At 41.9% G+C, this 21,349-nt stretch overlaps 1 protein-coding gene across 5 annotated transcripts; it reads left to right on the plus strand.

The window, feature by feature from the left end:
- The first annotated feature begins 6,072 nt into the window (after positions 1 to 6,072).
- Positions 6,073 to 21,306, plus strand: TSEN2 (tRNA splicing endonuclease subunit 2). Of its 5 annotated transcripts, none has more exons than XM_033140792.1 (12): positions 6,073 to 6,174; positions 7,371 to 7,592; positions 8,299 to 8,380; positions 9,515 to 9,551; positions 10,195 to 10,639; positions 11,099 to 11,176; positions 12,699 to 12,749; positions 14,134 to 14,272; positions 16,354 to 16,390; positions 16,860 to 16,971; positions 18,846 to 18,935; positions 20,953 to 21,306. In XM_033140792.1, exons 2-12 carry the CDS (start codon positions 7,404 to 7,406, stop codon positions 21,010 to 21,012), a joined length of 1,320 nt encoding a protein of 439 aa, XP_032996683.1. In that variant the 5' UTR covers positions 6,073 to 6,174; positions 7,371 to 7,403; the 3' UTR covers positions 21,013 to 21,306. The 5 variants fall into 5 exon arrangements, with proteins under 5 accessions (XP_032996683.1, XP_032996686.1, XP_032996685.1 ...); XM_033140795.1 differs by having other exon boundaries at positions 7,371 to 7,547; XM_033140794.1 differs by lacking the exon at positions 6,073 to 6,174 and adding an exon at positions 6,518 to 6,749.
- Positions 21,307 to 21,349: the final 43 nt, after the last annotated feature.

Raw genomic sequence — 21,349 nt, forward strand, 5'->3', positions numbered from 1 at the left:
TCGCTTAAATCTGAATATATTTTTCGCCACCACAAAATGATTCTTGTGAAGAACTACTTGCTTTTGTGTCTCAGGAATGAATTTGATGCTTATTTAAATGGCAAGTTATGCGAACTATCAAGGAAGTGTTAGCTTAAAATCTGAGTAGATGTTGAACCTTTTTGACATGAATGAGGTGCATATGAATTTGCATTTTAGGGGGGCTTTAAAAAGACTATTGGAAATTAGAGAGATTACAGTTTGGAAATGAAGAGGAAGCAGACTAGAGAAAAATAACTGATGAACCAAGAAATGAAAATTGTCAGGGAAGAATGTGAAACCAGAGTGCTCAGGAATAAGGGACGAGTGGCTTACTAGTTTATGAGAAACAGTTGTTTGCATTTGCTTGCTCATAAATGTATTTTAAATAAACAGATCACTTCCTAGTATAGGCCTTGGCGTGCAGCATTTTACGGTTAAAATAATAAAAAGGGAATATTAAGCTGCTGGTATGTCAAATTTAACAAAGGAACAGCAAACCTTTTCCTGTTTTGAAAAAAAACGGAAAGAAAATATTAAAGTTTCTCAAGAGGATGTTTTTTAGTTTATTTTTGTTTGAAGAAAAGACAACATGTGTTTGGCAGAAAATTAGGGGTTTTTTGCTTTCGTTCCATTTAAGAATGTGATGATTTAGGGCATTATCCCATCTTTGGGGAGAGTGAAGGATCATAATTTGGGAAGCCTCTTAATTTTTTGTACATTTCAGACAATAAACAGGCACCAGGTCAACATGAATCTTAAGCATGTGCCAGATTCATAACACTGTAGACAATGGATCTATTAAAAGAAAGGCCTATTAAAACATGTATTTGATTGCTGTACCTTGCTGAATCAGGTCCATGCATTGTTTTTAAAATTCCTGCAGAAAAGAAAAGACCAGAGGCCAATTTATTCTGAGGTAAAAGGAATGCAACTTGAAGAGCTTTTCTGCCAATGCTGAACTGAAGCCAGAAATTTATATTGTCATTTCTTAAATCAACTTTTTATTCTATTCTGATCCTTTATTGCCTCTCAAGTATGTTTCCATCCTTACTGCTAAATGTTTAAGTTCTAGCCCATTCACCAGGTTTGGTTCAGAGCTAAGGTAACAGGAATCTCATTGTGTTACTGAAAATGTTTCTGTGAAGTTCTGGGCTTATTCTGAAGCAACTGAACCATTCTTCTAGTTTCATAGATTTTATAGAATTGTAGAGTTGGTGAAAAATCTGCTCAAGGACTATTTATCAAATACAACTGTCAGGGCTCCTCCAGACTTGCTTACTGAGCATTCATCCTGATTTTCTTGTACAAACATGGCATTGAGGTTAGGCAATGTATAGTCTTTATTGAACATTCATTCTGATTTGTTTATGGGGAGGTATGTATGCTATCCTGGTTTGCTTGTTTGGTGGTTGCAGGTCTTCATTCATTTAAGCCACACTTTTTAGTGCATTTCCCCATCACTTTCCTACCCTTTAATCCACGTTAATTGCATAAACCTAAAATTTTCAATATGCGATTGAATCCCTTCCACAAAATAATGGCTGTCTGGAGGCAACCTTCTGCAAATGGGTGAGCTCCAAGGGCAAATTTAGATCACATGCAGTCTTTTAGAAAACCCAGTGCTATGTATTTAAGGTTTCTCAGTCTTGCCAAATTTGCAGCCTCCAGCCCATGCAGCTATAACAGTAATGCAGTCAGAGAGCCTGGCATGTACCAATCACACAGTGGGGACTGCATTACCGTTCATTTGTCTAAAATTGCTGCAAATAATGGCTTTCTTGCACCTTTTTTAAATGAAATGAGTGAAGATGGTTAGGCACACAAGTTTTGGGGGCTATTATATATTGATCGGTCATAAATTCTGAACACCTGTCCTTTTGAAGAGGTTGGAGGGAAGAAAAGGATCAAGGGCAAAAGTGACAATGTCAGATTCTCATTACCGGTATTTCTTCAATGAGAAAGTGCAAACGAGGACCTTTCCCCCTCCTCACTCTGCTGCAATTTGTAGCATCATAACAACAGGCTACACTGCTATTAACCACCTTCCATATGCTCCAGGTGAGGATTATACCAGGCAGCAGAAGGGTGTCACAACTGACACACAGCATGTTGGGTACATGACTTCAAAATGACACTGGCCTGCAGTTAAAGTCTAGTGTGGACCTGTCCCAAGAATCAAACATTCCTTTGATGTTGCTGGTTTTACAGGTGTAATCAGATTGAGGCTATTCCTGGAGTTTTGTGTGATATTTAATGCCATTCATTAATAAATAACTTGGCATGCCTCGCCTTGTGTTGACATTTTCAGCCGGCTATAAAACGTTGGAACGGCTCTGCAGGAAAATGCAGTCTTAATTCAGAGCCTTCTAACAAAATTTGCTAAAATGTGGACATCTAGTGGCTCCACCTATTATTACAGGCAACGTATTGACAATACAGTATTGAGAATTGATTTGCTGCTGGGAGGCTTTGATTGCTTGTTTTTTTCCTCATTGGCTTAGTGGATAAGCAGGGTGTGGTGGTTATTATAGCATTGCTTGAAGGACAGAAAGTCTTGTGCTATTTAAGAACCGCCCTGCAAAACAGATCAATGCAGCATGTGGTTAATAATGTTCTAACAAAATATATGTAACTGCCCTGCAAAACAGATCAATGCTGCAGAATTATTATTTTTAATACTCATCTCAGAGATGTGCAAAGAGAGATTCAATGCCAAATGCAGACGCCCATTTATTAGCCGCAGTTAACCAATCACAGGACAAAGCTATGCTGAAATAACAGCAGCAGCTCCCAGTTCAGTTGTAGTGCAGCATAATTTAAAGTGCTGGTTTTAACCATAAAAGCCCTTAACAACTTTGCTCCAGGTGATCATAGGAACTCTGTTCCAGTGATGCTTAGTAGACCAGCTCTAACACTGCTTTTAGGAAACTGATAAAAACTTTTTTATTCCATCAGAAATTTTGGGGCAGGAGACAGTGAACCGGACTAAATTTCAATAATTGAGGCCATTTTATTTGCTGCTCAAATTATGATTCTAATTTTTTAGGGTTTGTTTTTGTGGATGTTGAAATTATTGTGCAATGTTGTAAGCCTTCCTGAGGACTCTGTAGTTATGGGCTGAGATATTTAGGCATATAAACTATACATAAGGTATAGAATCTACACTTTGGAACTCCCTGCCTATTGACATTTTAAATATGCTCCTTTGCTGTACTGTTTTTGGCACCTGTTTAAAACATTTTCGTTCACATAAGCTATTTAGACATGTAGTTGTTGACATGTTTTGTCCACTCTGTTTAAGTTAAAAACAACCTATTCTCATTCTCAGTCCAATTCAGTGCACATATTTCTATAGCCCACTGCAATAAAACTATGGGGAAGTTAAACTATTGTCAAATGTGAGCTGGATAAGTAAATTCATATTTTATGCCTTCTGCCATTGACAGTTCTGCAGGGGAATGTAATTACCCTTGACAATGGCTTTATTACTTTGGAAGGAAGAAAACTCATGGCATAGAGGTCAGTGAACTGCTGTCAGCCTAAACTGAATTTGTTGACACATGTCTATTTCCAGCAACAAATGGGCACTTAACATTTTAGCACTTACAAAATCAGATTAAATTGCTAAATTTACTGTATCTAGAACAACTCCAGCTTACCATTTTCCAAGGCATTTCAACAATAGGGAAAAGGGTAGCTCTGACCTGTAGGACAGCAATCCTGACACCTATTCAGAATGATTATCCCATTCTCTGAAAATAGCTAGTTGTTATTAGTATGGCTACTTCAGGGTTAGAGAGAGAAAAGCCATGTCTTCATTTCCTTTCCCCTTCCCTCCCCCATCCATTTTGAAAGCCTTTGCTTTTTTAAGTTTTACGGATTCATAAATTGCCAAAGTGGTAAGTATAACTACTGTTTTTCAGGGTTTTAGAGCGATGCAGGTCATATTCACATCACACATTTAAAGCCACATGGCTTACCTCCCAAATAATCCTGGGAACTGTAGTTTATTAAAGATGCTAGGAACTGAAGCTCTGTGAGAGGTAAATTACTGTTGCATGCCATCCCAATCTCCAAGCAGTGCGAGATTCTAGGAGTTCCAGTCAATGACCCAGGGTTCGGTTTCCTTTGAATGAGGGACAGTGGAAACTGTGATCTTTAGGATATATGGTTTATTCACACCTATATACAACCTGAGCCTATGGTGGGGTGGCTCACAACATTAACATTCCCATACCCAAATCTTGGATTACAGCAGAAATCAGGCATGGCTGTGGCTCTCAGCTGCCCAGCCTGCTTCTAGCTCTCACACACAACTCTGGCTTTTGTATTTCTAACTAACAGACAGTTAAGGGAGCGGGATCTAACAATTTGCTTTCTGTCACATAGCCACTTCCTTTGCTATCTTAATGACCTACACGTGACTTGAGCCATTACTAAGAAATTTGTTGGGCTATTCGAGCCATTGAATCCTTGTTGGATCCAGGAATTAGAAGGGCCTCGGGCATGCAGCCTATTCCATCCCCCCAACAATATAGTTCCCATGATTATTTTGGGGAAGCTGGGTGCTTTAAATATGTGGTGTGGATGTGACCAAATATGCTATTTAAAAAATAAAAAATAAAGCTCCCCTCAAAAATTAGCTTTAAAATGGTAGGGATAGTGGAGTTACATATCATCAACGATATCTAGATCTCTATGGTTGGAACAGGGGGATGACAAAGTTTATCAAGCAGAATTGACTATGAAACTAAGAGGAAGAGACGACAACAAATTTAAGTAAGCATGGAAGATGTTTATTGCATATTTACAGAAGCAATGTACACATGTTAATACATTAGCAGGGTTTTAAGATTACTTGTACTATTGTTATGAACAGATAATAGATAATAATAACAGATAATAAGATTCCTCCAATAAGCAAATGTAAGAAGTACTGGTTTTGTTTTTCAAATACCTTTAAACCTGCCCTCATTTTGCCCTACACTGCAAATCGTTCCTTAACCAGTTACAGGTGGGTAGCCGTGTTGGTCTGCCATAGTCGAAACAAAATAGAAAATTCTTTCCAGTAGCACCTTAGAGAACAGGTTGATGTGGAAAATCGAGGATTCTTAACTTAGCTGCCACCTTTAAAAAATAAGGTCTGCCACTTCTACCACGGAACAAGAGGAAGCGGGGAGAGAAGAGGGGCATGAACACTGGTGCTGCCATTCTTTTACATCCACTTCTTAAGAGCAGACACGCTATCCTATCTACACTCATGCGGAAGCAAAGCCCACATGGCAGGCATGTGCAGGATTTGCACAGTCTGGGGCACTTCGGAATAATCTGCAACAGAATCCCACACTTCTCAGACGCAAACCCCACTCACTTCAACGGGGGCTTATTCTCAGGTGAATAGGCGCTGGGGCTGCAGCCTACAGTCTTCAGGCACCAAGTGGCGCCCCTTCCCAGGGTGCTCCCCCGCCCCCAGCGCTTGGGAATCAACTTCCAACCGAGGAAGTGGGAGGAGTTCCGATTTCTTAACCTTCCCAGCACGAAGGGAGAAAGATTACACAGCGCATGCGTTTTCTTTCCCCAACTCCCGCCTTCCTTACGCGTTGCCGATTGGCTGCGTAGTTTTCGATTCGCCCTACAGTATTGCCGCAGCCCATAAAAACGCAACGAACCAACGTTACGACGTTCCTTTAATGTAGACCTCCGGTTCCCAATCGCAGCGTGTAGAGTCTGCCATATGCGGGGAAACGATAGCGGGGATTAGCGCAAGAACCGAAAAACGACGGGAAGGTTGACACCCCTGAACGTTAGAGGCTTTCTTTCTAGGGCAGGACATAGGCAGGAACAAAGAGAGAGAGAGAGAGAGAGACTCACTCATTGAGCAGCACTGCCTAGTTAAGCATGGTGATGATGACCATTTAAAGTCTGAATTTATGGCTGCATCTCTTCTGCCCCTTGCTTCGCATATGGACGACGCGAGTAAGAACCGGAAGTGATGGTTACATGGTGCGCTCGGTTTTATTTTTTACCTCTTTGGAAGCGAGAGGCCTTTCCTCCTTTCGAGGCGGAGGAGCCCTTTCTGCACGTGCGGCGGGGGAAGAGCCGCTTCCGTCGTTTCCGCTACTCGGGTTAAGTTCGCTCCTGGTGGCCAGAGAGGTGCTTTGGTTAACCTTCTTTGCAAGAGGGAAGAAGAGCTAGCCAGCCAGCTTGCTGCGAGCTTTGTGCCGGGAGCTGTCAAGAGCTTTTTCTCCCTCCCATTTGTCTCTTAGTCGCGTGGCAGAACTGGGGCTTGGCTGTGCAAACTCCCGTTTCACACCCACTGTGTTTGAAAAGGCTGTAAAAAGTGTGGAGGGGGAACCCTCAGTGCAGCAAGGGGGCTAGCAAGAACTGCCTCTTTTGGGGGGGGGGGGGAGGAATGCCGCAGTTAAGGGAAAGGAACTGTGAATGTGCAGAGAGTCGTGCCCCAATTGGTGATGGTCTGTCGTGCCCCAATTGGTGATGGTGGAGGCATTGGCACCCAAAGAAGTGTGTCTCCAGCTAATCATTCAGGGAGGGGGAAATAATGGAAGACAGTAATTCTTTATGCAGCATGCCAAAATGTACTTTACCCAAAAGCTCTCTTTGTGTGATAACATCTTTTTGTGGGTGTGGGTAAAGGCAAGGCTGGAGATGGAGCTTAAAATACCACCACTTTTGGGGACTGCCAGTCCCTGTTGAGAAAAACTATCAAGGTACCCCATGCCAGAAAGTATTTTTCAGTGTAAAAACAGCTAAATGAATACACAAAGAAAGCTCAAGAAAATGAGTTAAGACACTTGGTACAGAAGAGAGTGTAAACATTCCCAGAGTCTCTCCTGAATATGTGTGTTGTAATTTTGTTTGGTTTTAGTACTTTGAGTTCCTGATAAAATACTACCTTCATATTTCTACCCTTTCAGTATTCCAACTCTTATCGTCTTCCAATGTGTTAAGCCTTTTTGGCCTCTGTAACTCAAGGTGAATTGTTTACAAGGCCAAGTACTACCTCGCTGCTCACCAAGAAGTAACCCCAGTAAATTGTCTTGCGTTAATCTGGAATAACAGATGGGAGGAGGCTGTTTCTGCAGGAATATTAAGACCATGAATCCCATGAGTTACTGTGTATGTTTGAGAATCAAGGCATGAGTACCTGTATATATATTTCCAGAAAGAGTTTGAGTTGGTGTCCTGCTTTTATGCCACTGAAATCAATTGTTCTGACCAGTTCAAGGGAAAGAATGTTACTTTAATGTTTCATCAAGTATACCCAATAAGTGTCTGACTCTAAAAAATATTTCACAAGTTTTCCTTCCCTTTCTGTTCTTTGTCCTTAGATGACTGTTGTTAAAGTAGAAGGATAATACAAAATGGCAGAAGCAATTTTCCATCCCCCAAGAAGGAAGAGAAGAGTATATGAATCATATAATTCTCCGTTTCCTATTTCTTCCACCGGAGAGGGAATTTACGGAAGAGATTACAAAATATGCCAGGCTGAAATTATAAATAACAATGTAATTGTGAAGAATCCTGAAGATATAGAACACCTATATAGTATGGTATTCTTGACTGTTTTGTTTATCTGTCTAATGCATGACGCTTCTGACATTGAAAAGATTCACTTTGGTTGGCAACACAATGGATTTTTAAAAATGTAATTAACATTCCGAACCAAATAATTGTCAATCTAGTATGTGTGTGTGTGTGTGTGTGTGTGTGAAGGCGTGAGGTAGGGAGGGGCAAATCAGTCAAATAATCACATGGGTCCTGTAATTCTATCTGGAATGGTTGAGAAGGCATCAACAGCAAAATAAGGTTTATATTCATGAGCACTATACTGTACTGGATTGTGTGTTTCATAGAAACTTGCTAGTGTGGGCTTCTCTTTTAAAGCCATCCCCGCTGGAGGCCCTCAGTACATTTTGTGGGAATGAATTCCATAGCTTTTATGCATTATATGCATGTTTATTTTGCCTGTCCTGAATCTTCCAACACTCAGCTTCATTGGAAGTCCACAAGTTCCTGTGTTATGAGAGGAGGAGAAAACCTTTTCCTAATGCTTTTTCTCCACACTACATAGAGGATAACTTGTCTTCAGTATCAGAGTAACTGCGCTTAGAGAGCTTGTGTTTATTGACTGACTTTCATGCATGCTGGAAGCTTTCTAGTTTAAAAAGATACGGCAGTGTGTGTGATCAATAACACAAAGAATATCAAATGCACAACTGTGGAACTGTTGGTAACACAGATGTCACATTTTTCTAGGGATTTTTTGGGAAAGGTATTCTTTCCAGAAGTCGGCCGGAATACAATATTTCAGATCCTATGTTGGTTGCTAAGTGGCAAGGTAAGCTAGTCTGAAACTGAATTAAAGGCATAAAGTGTGCATAATGAACCCTTTTGGTCCTCAAACCCTTAAGGGCCTGGAAAACAGCATTTGCAGACACAATATTGCAGCAAATGTTGTTTGGATTCCTCTTATGCAGAGAGGGTGGCCAGAAAGACAGACACATTTTTCTGCAGGTATGCATTATTTGAAGCAAAATCCAAATGGTGTCAGTACAACGCTATCCCCCTTTCCACATAGATAGCTTGGGGAGGTGGGAACAGGGGAGATAAAATGGCCCATATGTGTCTCTCCATCACTTCCACTAGTGGAGATAAGCGCTGATGATGGGGCAGGGAGCGAGGCTGTGCCACAACGGCTACCCAAGTTTCACCCTAGTGAATGGAAAGTGTAAGGACTCTCAGTGGTTGCTCCTGAGGAAACAGGCTGACTCCGAACTTCTACAAACTAAGTTCTTTATTGTGCAGATATTTACAGTGGAGTAACAGTAAAGACGTCCAGCTCACCCCTCTGCAGAGTCCGGGAATGTCCGTTTCCGGTTTTTAGTCCAACATAAGAGGCGCAGGATCCTGAACCCCCGCCTCCCCCTTCCACGTCCTTCCTCCCTGCAAAAACGGGGCGCGGGAAAAGGTCCCTGTCCCCCACTTCCTGCTTGGTGCTGAGGCTCTCCGACGTTGCCACTGCCACAGCCCCTGCCCCGACTTCTTGCTTCCATCTCCCCCTCCCCACTAGAGGATCGGTCACTTCCTCTGCTTGAGGAAGACGACGAACTGCGCACCGGGGATGGTGGTTCCCTGTATCGCAAATGACCCGGGAATGCTACCTGCCTGGGCGAGGGGGGTTTCCTGACAGAAAGCTACCAGGGCTAAATCTAAAATGGTATGGATTTCCTGAGGGGTCCCATTCTTTGTTCCCTCAGTTATGCCAGCCTAAGCTGGTGCACAAAAAAGGGAAATCTCCTTCCAACCTTCTGCCCAGAAAGGCAGGTGAAAGCAGCAGGACTTTGATGTGGTGGTGCTGATCCATTCCACCTTGCTGCTTCCAGCCGGGGTTTGGGTTGCCCTGTGTGTTAACTTTCCAATACTTTGAATATTTGTGCAGAATCAACAGCTAACAATTCTGTTTTTATTGCAGATGTCGGGTTAAACATGCCGATAATCTCATCAAAAAAGTAAGTGCAGCTCCCCCCCCCTTTTTTTTTTTTTGCTGTGTCTGAAGCTTGAACTGTTCCTCTTTAACCAGGCCTTCGGCTGGTTGATATCCGATGCCCTTTTAAATCTGTTGTGGAAGGGAGGGGGGTGTTATTGGTTTGTTTTTGTTCTTATTTTTTCTTATGTACTTTTGTGTTTTCTATATTGTCGTTTTGTGCTGTGAACTGCCCTGAGACCTATGGGCATAGGGCAGTATACAAACTTAATAATTATAATAATCAATAGTGAAATTGAAGTTTGTCAGGGGTGGCTAATGTGGTGCTTGAGGGTGCCCATGGGCTTGCAGGGAGGCCCCCCCCCCCCGCTGAAATTAAGCGCAAAAGAAGCATTATTGTGTAGCCAACAGCAAAGGTCTTGGTGTGTGTTTGGTTGCGGGACGTCTTATGTGGTGCTAAAAACAGTTTCTCCCATTTGCAAGTGTGTCCTCATGCCCTGGAAAGGTTGGCAACCCCTGATTTAAGTACTAGCATTCCGAAAGTGAGAAATGGGGGGCAGAATTAAAAATAAATAAATAATTTTGCCTGCAAAACAAACAAATAAATTTGAGGTATAATTAATAAGCTGGCTACTGCAAAACTTTTGTGTTTCCTTATTTTATTCCAGGTACCAGCGTCATGTAGAATGGACTAAAAGCCTCATGCGGGAGCAAGGGCTGGATGACTTCACAGTTGATGCAGCCATTCTGAATTATACCCAGCCCGTTAATCTGAGAGAAGTTGAGCGAAATAGTGAGTCTGAGGAGACCATCAAAATGGAGACGGCTGAGGATGAGTCAAAGCATGTAGCGACTTCTTCTGAAACAAATGGTGATAAAGTAGCTGGCCTGGAAGGTGATCCATTTTTTGACCCGCTAGCCAAGAATGACTCTAATGAATCAGATGTAGCAGAATCTAAACCTTTAGCTAAAAGACACTTGGCAAAACTGTGCCCAGTCGGTGTGCATCACAACTGCAAGCCAGAAGATTGTATTAATCAAGACTATGAGTATGTGTTAATTCAAGAAGAAGAAGGAGGAGAAGAAGACACAAATTTATGTCTGAAAAAAGAGGTAAGAAATCACATGTAAGGTAACAAATTAGCCCATTGCTGTTTTTGGAGGGGCAACTTTTGTTAACAGATTATTAAAATGACATTTTGCCCTTTCAGCGACATGTATCTGACATAAGCAGTAGGTGTCATCATTTATCCCTGTCTACTGAAAGAAATCACTCAGCTGATCTGCATCAGCAAGGTGTCATTTGAAAGCCATTATGGCATTTATGCAGTAGTAACAGGTCAGTTTAACAAGTAACTTGTGAATCTTGGAATTTCAGTTCTAAGGTTCTCCTGCCCGTGGCACATTGGGACATGGGAGAAGATAAGCCAATGCCATCAAATGAGGTGTGCTAAATAGAGAGAGATTTTTTTTTCAGGAATGAATAGGCATGGCAGAAAGAGATTTTATAGGAGAAAAGGAATACAAAGTATCTTGAGTTGTGACTGTCTTTGTTTGCTACTTTCCTTGCAGTTAATCAAAAAAGAAAGGTTAGTGTGCAGAAGGAATCCATTTAGGATCTTGGAATATTTGCAGCTCAGTCTAGAAGAGGTAAGTTTGGAAGACTGTCATACTTAGTAATTTGCCAATGTAAATATATAACTTTTTAAAAGGTATTTGCATGGTTTTTGTTTTTAAGAAAATGTGGATAAATTTTGGAAGAGGAAAAATTATAAATTCAGTCTTGCAAAATTATGACGTGATTGGCCTTTCCAGGTGTATTTGTTCTACTGGGGGGTGTCACTAGAGCAGCCACATGATATTGCCCACCACTTCCTTCCAGTTGGATTCATATTTAATATGGCTCATAATTCTGATAAACTGTGGTAGCTGCTAAGGCTGTTGCAGGTCCTTTTTGATTCCTCCAGAGTCCCAGGCATTCCTTGATGGTCCTTAGGACGTCACTACCCAAGCCCCCCCTCACTTCACGAATAATCATTTGTACCTCTCCTTTCATTTTGGAAAACTTGTTCCCTGGCATATTTAAACCCCCCTCCCAACTTCTTCAGCAGTCCACTCCTCTTACCTAGCACTAGCGTACACATTTCCAGGTGGTGATTTTTCTTCCTTTTAAGGACTGCCTCCATCCCAAGGCTAAGCTCTTTCCCCTTCTGTTGCTACAATTGACAACATGAAGAATTAAGGTCATATTCTAGTGAAGGTTTTTTTTCTCTCTCTCTCTCGAAAGATTCTGAATAAATCTTGTTGCTCTTGCTCAGTTCCTCTGTTTTCAGTGGAATTTACTTAGGAGAAATTATTGAAGGATTGTGCACATGGGGTAGGTGGAATGCAGCAAAATCTTTTGTTTGTCTACTCAGAAGCAAGCATGTAAATGACTGCAACCTTGGGCGTAAATGGAAGGGCTTATGTTATTATTATTTGAGGTTTCAGCAGTCCTGTTTGTACTGATGAGAACTTGTTGTTGTTGTTCAGTCGTTCAGTCGTGCCCGACTCTTCGTGACCCCATGGACCAGAGCACGCCAGGCACGCCTATCCTTCACTGCCTCTCGCAGTTTGGCCAAACTCATGCCAGTCGCTTCGAGAACACTGTCCAACCATCTCATCCTCTGTCGTCCCCTTCTCCTTGTGCCCTCCATCTTTCCCAACATCAGGGTCTTTTCTAGGGAGTCTTCTCTTCTCATGAGGTGGCCAAAGTACTGGAGCCTCAACTTCAGGATCTGTCCTTCTAGTGAGCACTCAGGGCTGATTTCTTTGAGAATGGATAGGTTTGATCTTCTTGCAGTCCATGGGACTCTCAAGAGTCTCCTCCAGCACCATAATTCAAAAGCATCAATTCTTCGGTGATCAGCCTTCTTGATGGTCCAGCTCTCACTTCCGTACATTACTACTGGGAAAACCATAGGTTTAACTATACGATGAGAACTTAGCTCCTATTATTTGATGAAAAGTATGATTGTCTTTAAATATGATCTCCTGTGGGCAAATGCATTGTTTGACTTTTCCCACTTCCCTTTTTACCCCCCTACCCTTGCTATGCAAAACATGTTGGTGCCAGTACTCTGTAATAATGTATACACAAAATAATTCTGATTACTGTTTATTTGTTTTTTAGGCTTTTTTCTTGGTCTATGCTCTGGGATGTTTAAGTATTTCTTACAATGAGGTAAGATGGTGCCTTTAGTCAATACAATACAAATCTTTATTACAGTCATAGACCAGCATAAAAGGGTGGGATACAGTCATTTGAAATCTGAAAAGCATTTTAGAAAGCTAAAAGGTATTAAAACAGAAGGTGAATATAAAAGTCTATAAGAATTTAAAAGAAGCTAAAAGAAGGGATAGGAGGATTGGACAGGTGTGGAAGGGCATAAAAGGTTGATTTATAAAAGACTTTAACTATTAATTCACGGAGCACTCGATTTATGTTCATTAAATCTGGTTTGTGGCACAGGTCATCATCCGACGAATTTTGAGCGCTGCTGTGCAGAATCTAGCAACACTGTATGTTGTAGCAGGATTGGTATCTGAGAGCAGCAGGGAGGTATAGAATTGCCCTGTGCGCCCTGGGTACTTAAGAAGTAGTGGGGGAATCAGGCTAATTTGAATGTCTCTGTAATACAGGCACTGGAGAAGGACATGCTCTACCGTCTCTATTTCTCCTGAGTCACAGGGACATTGTCTCCCGGTTAGTCAGTCTTCCTGTATCGACCTTCAATGACAGCCATGGGGAGGGCGTGACATCGAGGCAGGGTAAAAGTCCTTCGGTGTTTAGGGACTTCAAGTTTAGTTAGATATGCCATAAGGGAGGCAAAGTACCTGCTGGATTCCTTGGCAATAAAAGTTGGAGTCCTGGATAGATCCAATTGGTGGCTAGATCCAATTGGGTGCCTTTAGTCTGTAGTAGTAAGCTGGGTGTGAGTTAACCTGTTGCGTGTGTTGCTCGTTAGCATAAAACAACAAACACTTTGTAATAGTTTCCAAGGCAACTTGCACCATGGGTGTGCAATTTTTCCTTCTCGTATAATCTCATGTTCTCTGCATAAACGTAGACAGTCATTGGTTACAATTCTGCATTAGTTGCATATGCCCTTTGAACTCTGTGGGTTTTAATTCCCTGTAAACATGCATAGCATTGTGTTGTAAGTTCCATTCATTTAAGTGGGTATAACAGAGCTCAGGATTTTGTATAATGCTATGAGAATAAAGCTTTATCCTAACACTTTCTGCATTGTGCAGTTGAGTATACTGTTTGGTGTTCCATTTCTGACTGCTGAGTTCCCTAGACTATATGCCCTGGAACCTATACAGCTCTAGGGGTTTTAATTGCTTTAGCTGCACCACAGTTCAAAAGCTAGATGGCATTTATGCTTAGACTTGCATGACAAACTTCACATTTGGCTTCTGTCCTCTTTGTGCCTTCTCCCAACTTGAATAAAAGATAAAATACGCTGCTCTAGAAGTGGCTAAGATTCTTGACTTAGCTGCCAATAATAGTAGGTTGCTTTTGTACACTGTAATTATAGGAAAGCATCTGGTTGTGTTTTTAGGCACCTTTATCTATTCTGAAGCTATGGGAAGTTTTTAGCGAAGCACAACCCAAATTTAAGGCTACATACATGGCATATCACTACTTCCGTAGTAAAGGATGGGTCCCTAAAGTTGGCCTGAAATATGGGACTGATCTCTGTGAGTATTTTCCTTTCATTGATTATGGTTTGCAGCAGAGGCTGGTGCCCATAATGCGGATCCAGGTCTTTTTATGGGGTGATGCACTGTCCCCTCCCATTTCCACAAGGACAGGTTTTCCAACTCACGGCCTGCAAGCACAGGCCATAAGTAGGGGATGGTGCAGTCAATTCCCAGGTAAGACCTGGGGACCAATTTTGACCTGCATGCATTTGATGTGAGACATGCAGGCTATAATTCATCTGTGCCATCCTCATACTGGTGTGCAGAAGCAAGAAAATGTGCTGGAAAGGGGTGGGCAGGTACTTTTGCACCCCCCCTCCACATGTTCACTAGATTGCTATCACCCAAACCGACCCATAGATAGCCTTTATGATATCATTTTCCCCCCTTATTTGATAACAGACCACTGGACCAAATATGGTTAGTGCAGATTGCAGAACGCAAGAGAGGCCACACACTGGAACTGTGTGATGAAATGGATATTGCAGTGATGAAAGCTGGTGGAGTTTTGTGGGGTGGGGGATTGGCTCAGCTAATCATCTCACAGTGCAGAAAGTTATTTTTGAGCCCTAGTTTTGTCAGCCTGCTCCCCAACTTAAATAGGCTATTGCTCATTGTCTGGTTTGTTTGTGCAGATGTGCTGCCCATTCATTTAACTGTAGCTTCCTTGAATCTTGAGCTCTAATGTCTTGGTGTTCCCATTCTTTGTTGCCTCTTTTGAATAATAGATGTGCACACAGCAGTATTTTTTTAAAAGAAATGTTTAATTGATGGCCTGCTGTCATCTGTAGGAGGGAAATGCTTTTTACCATAGGCAAGAAAGAGTTGGTAATCTCCTGGGGGTGTTTATTGTCTTGTGGAGCACATTTACTATACAGAGCTCTTTACAATCATTCTTCAGTTCATCTCTTCCAGTTGCCCTTAAGGCCTATGAGCATGGGGAGTGAGACCCCAACCATTTACCTGGGCAAGTCCTGGTGGGGATTTACCTCCCATAACCTACCCTCACCACCTCCTTTCTAAGAGGAACAGACCCAGCAAAGTATTGGCTTGCCTGAGCATGCAAGAATATTTATATCACTGTCCCTCTCTGAACACAAAAGATGATAACATAATGCAACATTTTAAGCAATTAGTTTTCCCAATAAAAGAATGTTTCACTACTCTTTTAGTCTGCGGGACCAACTTGCTGTTAATTACTCTGGTAATCATTTGGCAGCATCAACTGTGGTGCATTAGTTGCTGCTCCAGATTCCTCTTGGTCCACATTCAGTCTTTTGAGTGGTGCCAGTATGCTTTGGTTCCCAGGACCATTGGCAGCTCTCTTGAGTAAATAGCTCTGCACATTACATCCCCAAATGCTGTGCATGCAGCTGTGACCTCCTCTGCATATGTTTTCCTAGCGTAAGAACCTCATCTAGGAGCAGGTGCAACCTTGGTAATATTGTTGGCAAGCAAGGGAGCAGCCAGAGGCTGGATTTAACCCATCTCTTTGAATAGATCAGTGTGGTGTAGTGGTTAAGAGTGGTAGACTCGTAATCTGGTGAACCGGGTTCGTGTCTCCACTCCTCCACATGCAGCTGCTGGGTGACCTTGGGCTAGTCACACTTCTTTGAAGTCTCTCAGCCCCACTCACCTCACAGAGTGTTTGTTGTGGGGGGAGGAAGGGAAAGGAGATTGTTAGTCGCTTTGAGACTCCTTCGGGTAGTGATAAAGCGGGATATCAAATCCAAACTCTTCTTCCTCTTCTTCTTTTTAGATCCTTATGCATTATGTTTGCCTGGTTGACTTGGAGTGACATGTATGGGGGGTTTTTTCCTGAAGGTGGCACTGTACAAGTAGTCAAAAATATCTTTATTCCCAGTTACCTGATTAGGATTTTTATTTATTGTGAGCAGCTTCAGATCCCAACTGTGGTTAGAATAAAAACAAACTACCCTGATCCTATTATATTATGGTTTAGACTTTCAAAGCTGAGTAATGGGAAAGCCACATGTCCTACATTAATATGATTCAAAATGAAGAAAGCATGATATTTCTAGTAAACGCTTGTTTTGTTTCTTTTCTTCCCATTGCAGTGTTGTATCGAAAAGGTCCTCCTTTTTACCATGCCAGGTATAGCATTCAGATTTGGATATTATAGACAGGCAGGCAGGCAGGCAGATATGCTTAAGTATTATGCTTAATTCTTGCATCATTAGCACTTAAGGAAACATGATTGCATTGGGAAAGGAAAGGAGATTGGCATTTTTAATAAGCACTCTGGGGTACAAAGCAAGTTTGAGTACAGGTTTTCCTTAGTGGACTCATAAGATATCTAACAGAGTGACTCTGGAAAGGCGCTTTGAGTTTGGGTAAAATAGCCTGCAAGCTGGCTGTATCTTGTAATAGCAGAAACTTTTGGTAAATGGTGCCCTTTAAAAGTATGAAAAATGCACTTGTTGCTCTTTTTGTTCACTCTGCTAAAGTGAAGCTTTAGCACTTAAGTAAATTTTAGCTGAGGACTAGTGGACTGTACGTAGTTTTTAAAAGCCAGTTTCACCCCCAGCACCCTAAAAAAGTTTCACTTTGCTTTGTCTTCCAGTTACTCTGTCATTGTGGAATTAGTTAACAATGACTTTGAAGGGTCACCACACAGACCTTTCAGCTGGAAGTCTTTGTCTGGGTTGAACAGGACTACAGCAAATGTTTCCAAGGTAACACATAGAATCAGCTAAGCATTTCAAAGCTACAAGGGAAAGCATTGTGAAGCAAAGGAAAGGTGCTACATTTGGGGCACAAAAAGCGATAATGTGAAGTTGTCAATTACAGTGGTACCGTGTTTCCCCAAAAATAAGCCATACCCCGGAAATAAGACATAGTGACGCGGCACCTCCCTTAAGGCGGCCTGGATAGGCGTAGCTATGCAGCGTACCGACGAGCAGTTAAAATAAGACATCCCCCGGAAATAAGCCATAGTGTGTTTTCTTGACGAAAAAAAATATAAGACAGTGTCTTATTTTCGGGGAAACACGGTACCTCGGGTTAAGAACTTAATTCGTTCTGGAGGTCCATTCCTAACCTGAAACTGTTCTTAACCTGAGGTACCACTTTAGCTAATGGGGCCTCCTGCTGCCGCTGCACCACCAGAGCACGATTTCTGTTCTTATCCTGAAGCAAAGTTCTTAACCTGAGGTACTATTTCTGGGTTAGCAGAGTCTGTAACCTGAAGCCTCTGTAACCTGAGGTACCACTGTATAGCCATAAATATGATAAATGAGATACTGATCAATTGCAGTTTGATTTGATTGATCCTCCATGTGTGTGACCTATCCTGGGTTCAGCTGTGTTTCTTAGTGTCACCGAGGCCACTTCAAGTAAAGTCGTACCTTGGAAGTCAAACAGAATCGGTTCTGGAGGTCTATTCGACTACCAAAACGTTTAGAAAACCAAAATTGCAGCTTCTGATTGGCTGCAGGAAGCTCCTGCAACCAATCAGAAGCCCTGTCGGACGTTCAGCTTCCAAAAATAGTTCACAAACCGGAACAGTCACTTCCTGGTTAGCAGCGTTTGGGAGCCAAAACATCCGAGAACTAAGCTGTTCGAAAACCAAGGTACAACTGTATTTGCATGGGGAACTCTTACATTCTGGGCCATCTGCACCTTTTCTTATTCAGTGCTAGCCACTGATAAGAGACAGTTCAGGGAACTTCCCAAGTTTTAGGGAAGAGAGAAGAAACGCCCAATTCCAATAATCAAGGTGTCTTAAGCCCTATGTGCACTTATCTCAAAGTAAGGGCCAAAAAACATAATGGGACTTATTTCCAAGTAGAGAGGTGGAAGTAAGATTGCGGGGTTAGTGTACATACATACTGAATTTCAAATTTCTAGCTTAAGGGGAAGTACTTTAAATATTTCAAGGGAAGCACATTCAAATTTCCATTTTAACACTTATCTAGTAGTTGGGATGTGATGGAATACTTGCTTATCAGTTCTCAGCTTTTTATCTGAAACCTTACACATTTTAGTAACCTAACTAGAACACACTTATTTATTTATTGTCCTACACAGCATTCTTTTAATGGGTATAATCCCCATTATACACACTGGGAAGGGTACTTTTCTGGAAACATGCAACAGAGTGATAAGAACTAGAGATAAAGTACTTCTGCCTAGTACTTCTGATTAGAGTTGCTCATACACACACACAGTCATGTCTCTCATCGCTGCAATTTCTTGTGAAATTTCACTTCACAAACTCCGAGTTTGAGGCTCTTTGGAGCTTCCCCCAATGCAGCAAGAAGAATTGCTGTAGGTAGGGCTACAAATTGTGTCCACTGAAGCTTTCCACAAATGAACCCTGGTCTTAGAATTAGGGAGCAAGCGAGTGACCTGTGTATAGCCATCCAATTGCAGACCACACCCAATGTGATTGTGGTTGGATGACAATTTGAACCCAGATCTCCTTGATCCACGTTCAGCGTTATATTCATCAAAGCACACTTTGCCTTATTACCACTGCAGATGTAAAGAGCAAATCTTACACGGCATGAATTTCGTACATTTTTAATGGATTTTTTTTAACCACCAGGAACTCATGTTCTGCTACTTGATTCAGCCATCTGATATGACTGCAAAAGAAATGTTATCACCAGAATGTCTCAAAAGAATTAAAGTTCAGGTATGCAAGTCCTGCTCTGATTTGTTCTCCAAAGTCACTGACTGCCTCAAGGTATCCAGTTCTCTGGATAGAATGTAGATAATATTTTAATATTTTATTTTGTAATATTATTTGAACCTTTCCTAACTCAGTAGATCTATGTAGTAACTAGGGACGCAGGTGGCACTGTGGGTTAAACCACAGAGCCTAGGGCTTGCCGATCAGGAGGTTGGCGGTTTGAATCCCCGCAACAGGGTGAGCTCCCGTTGCTCAGTCCCCAGCTCTTGCCAACCTAGCAGTTCAAAAGCATGTCAAAGTGCAAGTAGATAAATAGGCGTTTCTGTGCACTGCTCTGGTTCACCAAAAGCAGCTTTGTCATGCTGGCCACATGACCCGGAAGCTGTACGCTGGCTCCCTCGGCCAATAAAGCTAGATGAACGCCGCAACCCCAGAGTCGTCCACGACTGGACCTAATGGTCAGGGGTCCCTTTACCTTTACCTTAAATGTAGTAACTAGAGCTGGGTATACCACACATGGCAATCTGATTTGAGAACCTAGGCTTAATATCTGGGAATGGAGTAAAAATATTTTTGCTTGTGCCTGAGTTTGTTAGAGTAATTGTTGAGCAATTGATTATTCAGACTAAATTACAGGTAGGTAGCCGTGTTGGTCTGCCATAGTCAAAACAAAATAAAATAAAAAATTCCTTCCAGTAGCATCTTAGAGACTTAGTTGAGAGCTGGACCATAAAGAAGGCTGATCGCCGAAGAATTGATGCTTTTGAATTATGGTGCTGGAGGAGACTCTTGAGAGTCCCATGGACTGCAAGAAGATCAAACCTATCCATTCTCAAAGAAATCAGCCCTGAGTGCTCACTAGAAGGACAGATCCTGAAGTTGAGGCTCCAATACTTGGGCCACCTCATGAGAAGAGAAGACTCCCTGGAAAAGACCCTGATGTTGGGAAAGATGGAGGGCACAAGGAGAAGGGGACGACAGAGGATGAGATGGTTGGACAGTGTTCTCGAAGCTACTAACATGAGTTTGGCCAAACTGCGAGAGGCAGTGAAGGATAGGTGTGCCTGGCGTGCTCTGGTCCATGGGGTCATGAAGAGTCGGACACGACTGAACGACAACAAGGTGCTACTGGAAGGAATTTTTAAATTTATTTTGTTCAGGCTAAATTATATATCTCAAAAGAACAGAATGAGATACAAGTATATCATTTGCCTAACTTATGAGGCTCCTTCCTATAGATGTTACAGGAGCGATGAGGCATCTATTTAAATTGATGTGCTTTCTATGCCATTTCAGCAGCAGGTGAATTACTCTTGAAAAAGCAGTAATAAGTAGTAATGCTCTAGTGCGGTCAGAATTAAACACAGAATTTGAAGTCCCTAATCCGACACACCCAAGGGAACTTCAGGCTCCTGGATCTTGCACATCAGCCCACTATGCCACATAATACACCTCTTTCACTGATATGGGAAAGACATTTGAAACACCAAAATCATATTGTACATGGCTCAGCTCTTGGCATACTGAAAACAGGTGGTGTGCTTACGTAGAATCATAGAATTGCAGTTAGGAGGGATCCCGAGTCCTCTAGTCCAAACAGCTGCAATGCAGGAATCTCCATGATGGCCACCCAGCCCCTGCTTAACAACCACCTGTGAGGGAGTCAGTTCCACTATGGAACAGCTCTTACCACCATAAGGTTTTCCTGGTATTTAGTCAGGAAATCTTTCTTGAGTGAGGGTTAGAAATGTGTCAGAACAATAGAGACCAAAGTTATTTGTTTTTCCCAATAGTTGTGTGTGAGTGATTGAGGGATAAGGATAAACAAGGTGAATGGGACAGGGAGTGCTACTGTGGTGGACATGCATGTACGTTGAGCTGCTGCCTTATCCCATTGGAAAGCCAAAAAAAGCACTTCTGCTACAGTTAAATCATACTGGGTTAACTAGGGACAAGATCAGTGAACATACTTTTTCCATTTATACCTTTTTAGTCGTCAATAATCAATGACTTTTTTTAGGAATTGATTCTAAACCGGTGGGTCTCATCCCATGAGCACAGTGAACAAGAAGAGCTGTGATAAAATGGATTACGGAAATATGACAACTAAATAAAATGTCAAATGTTTTACTCTTGTAGAGCTGTCTGTGCATGTTGAATTACACACACACACACTGTTGTTGTTTTTTAAATTAAAACCTAGATGAATACTGACAGATATTCTCTGAACCCCCCAAATGTACTTTCTGTAGTTTTTACCCCTGTCTTCAGTACATTTTATTTTATTGCAATGGCTAGTGGCTGATACAAATAAGATTCTTCTTCTTCTGAATCTATTTTGTCCATGGAGAACATTAAATTTGTGTTCTTGGTCCACCTTGTCTTGATATTTCTGTGAACTTTAGCCATTCTGCTAC

Source organism: Lacerta agilis, chromosome 2, assembly GCF_009819535.1.
Source record: "Lacerta agilis isolate rLacAgi1 chromosome 2, rLacAgi1.pri, whole genome shotgun sequence".
NCBI classification, from domain to species: domain Eukaryota; kingdom Metazoa; phylum Chordata; class Lepidosauria; order Squamata; family Lacertidae; genus Lacerta; species Lacerta agilis.

Excerpts from the sequence above, each read along its gene's own strand:
- TSEN2 (XM_033140792.1), top strand. The coding sequence starts at position 7,404 with ATGGCAGAAGCAATTTTCCATCCCCCAAGAAGGAAGAGAAGAGTATAT. Across the intron at positions 9,552-10,194 it reads CCGATAATCTCATCAAAAAA|GTACCAGCGTCATGTAGAAT; the intron begins GTAAGTGCAGCT and ends ATTTTATTCCAG. Across the intron at positions 14,273-16,353 it reads GAAATATGGGACTGATCTCT|TGTTGTATCGAAAAGGTCCT; the intron begins GTGAGTATTTTC and ends TTCCCATTGCAG.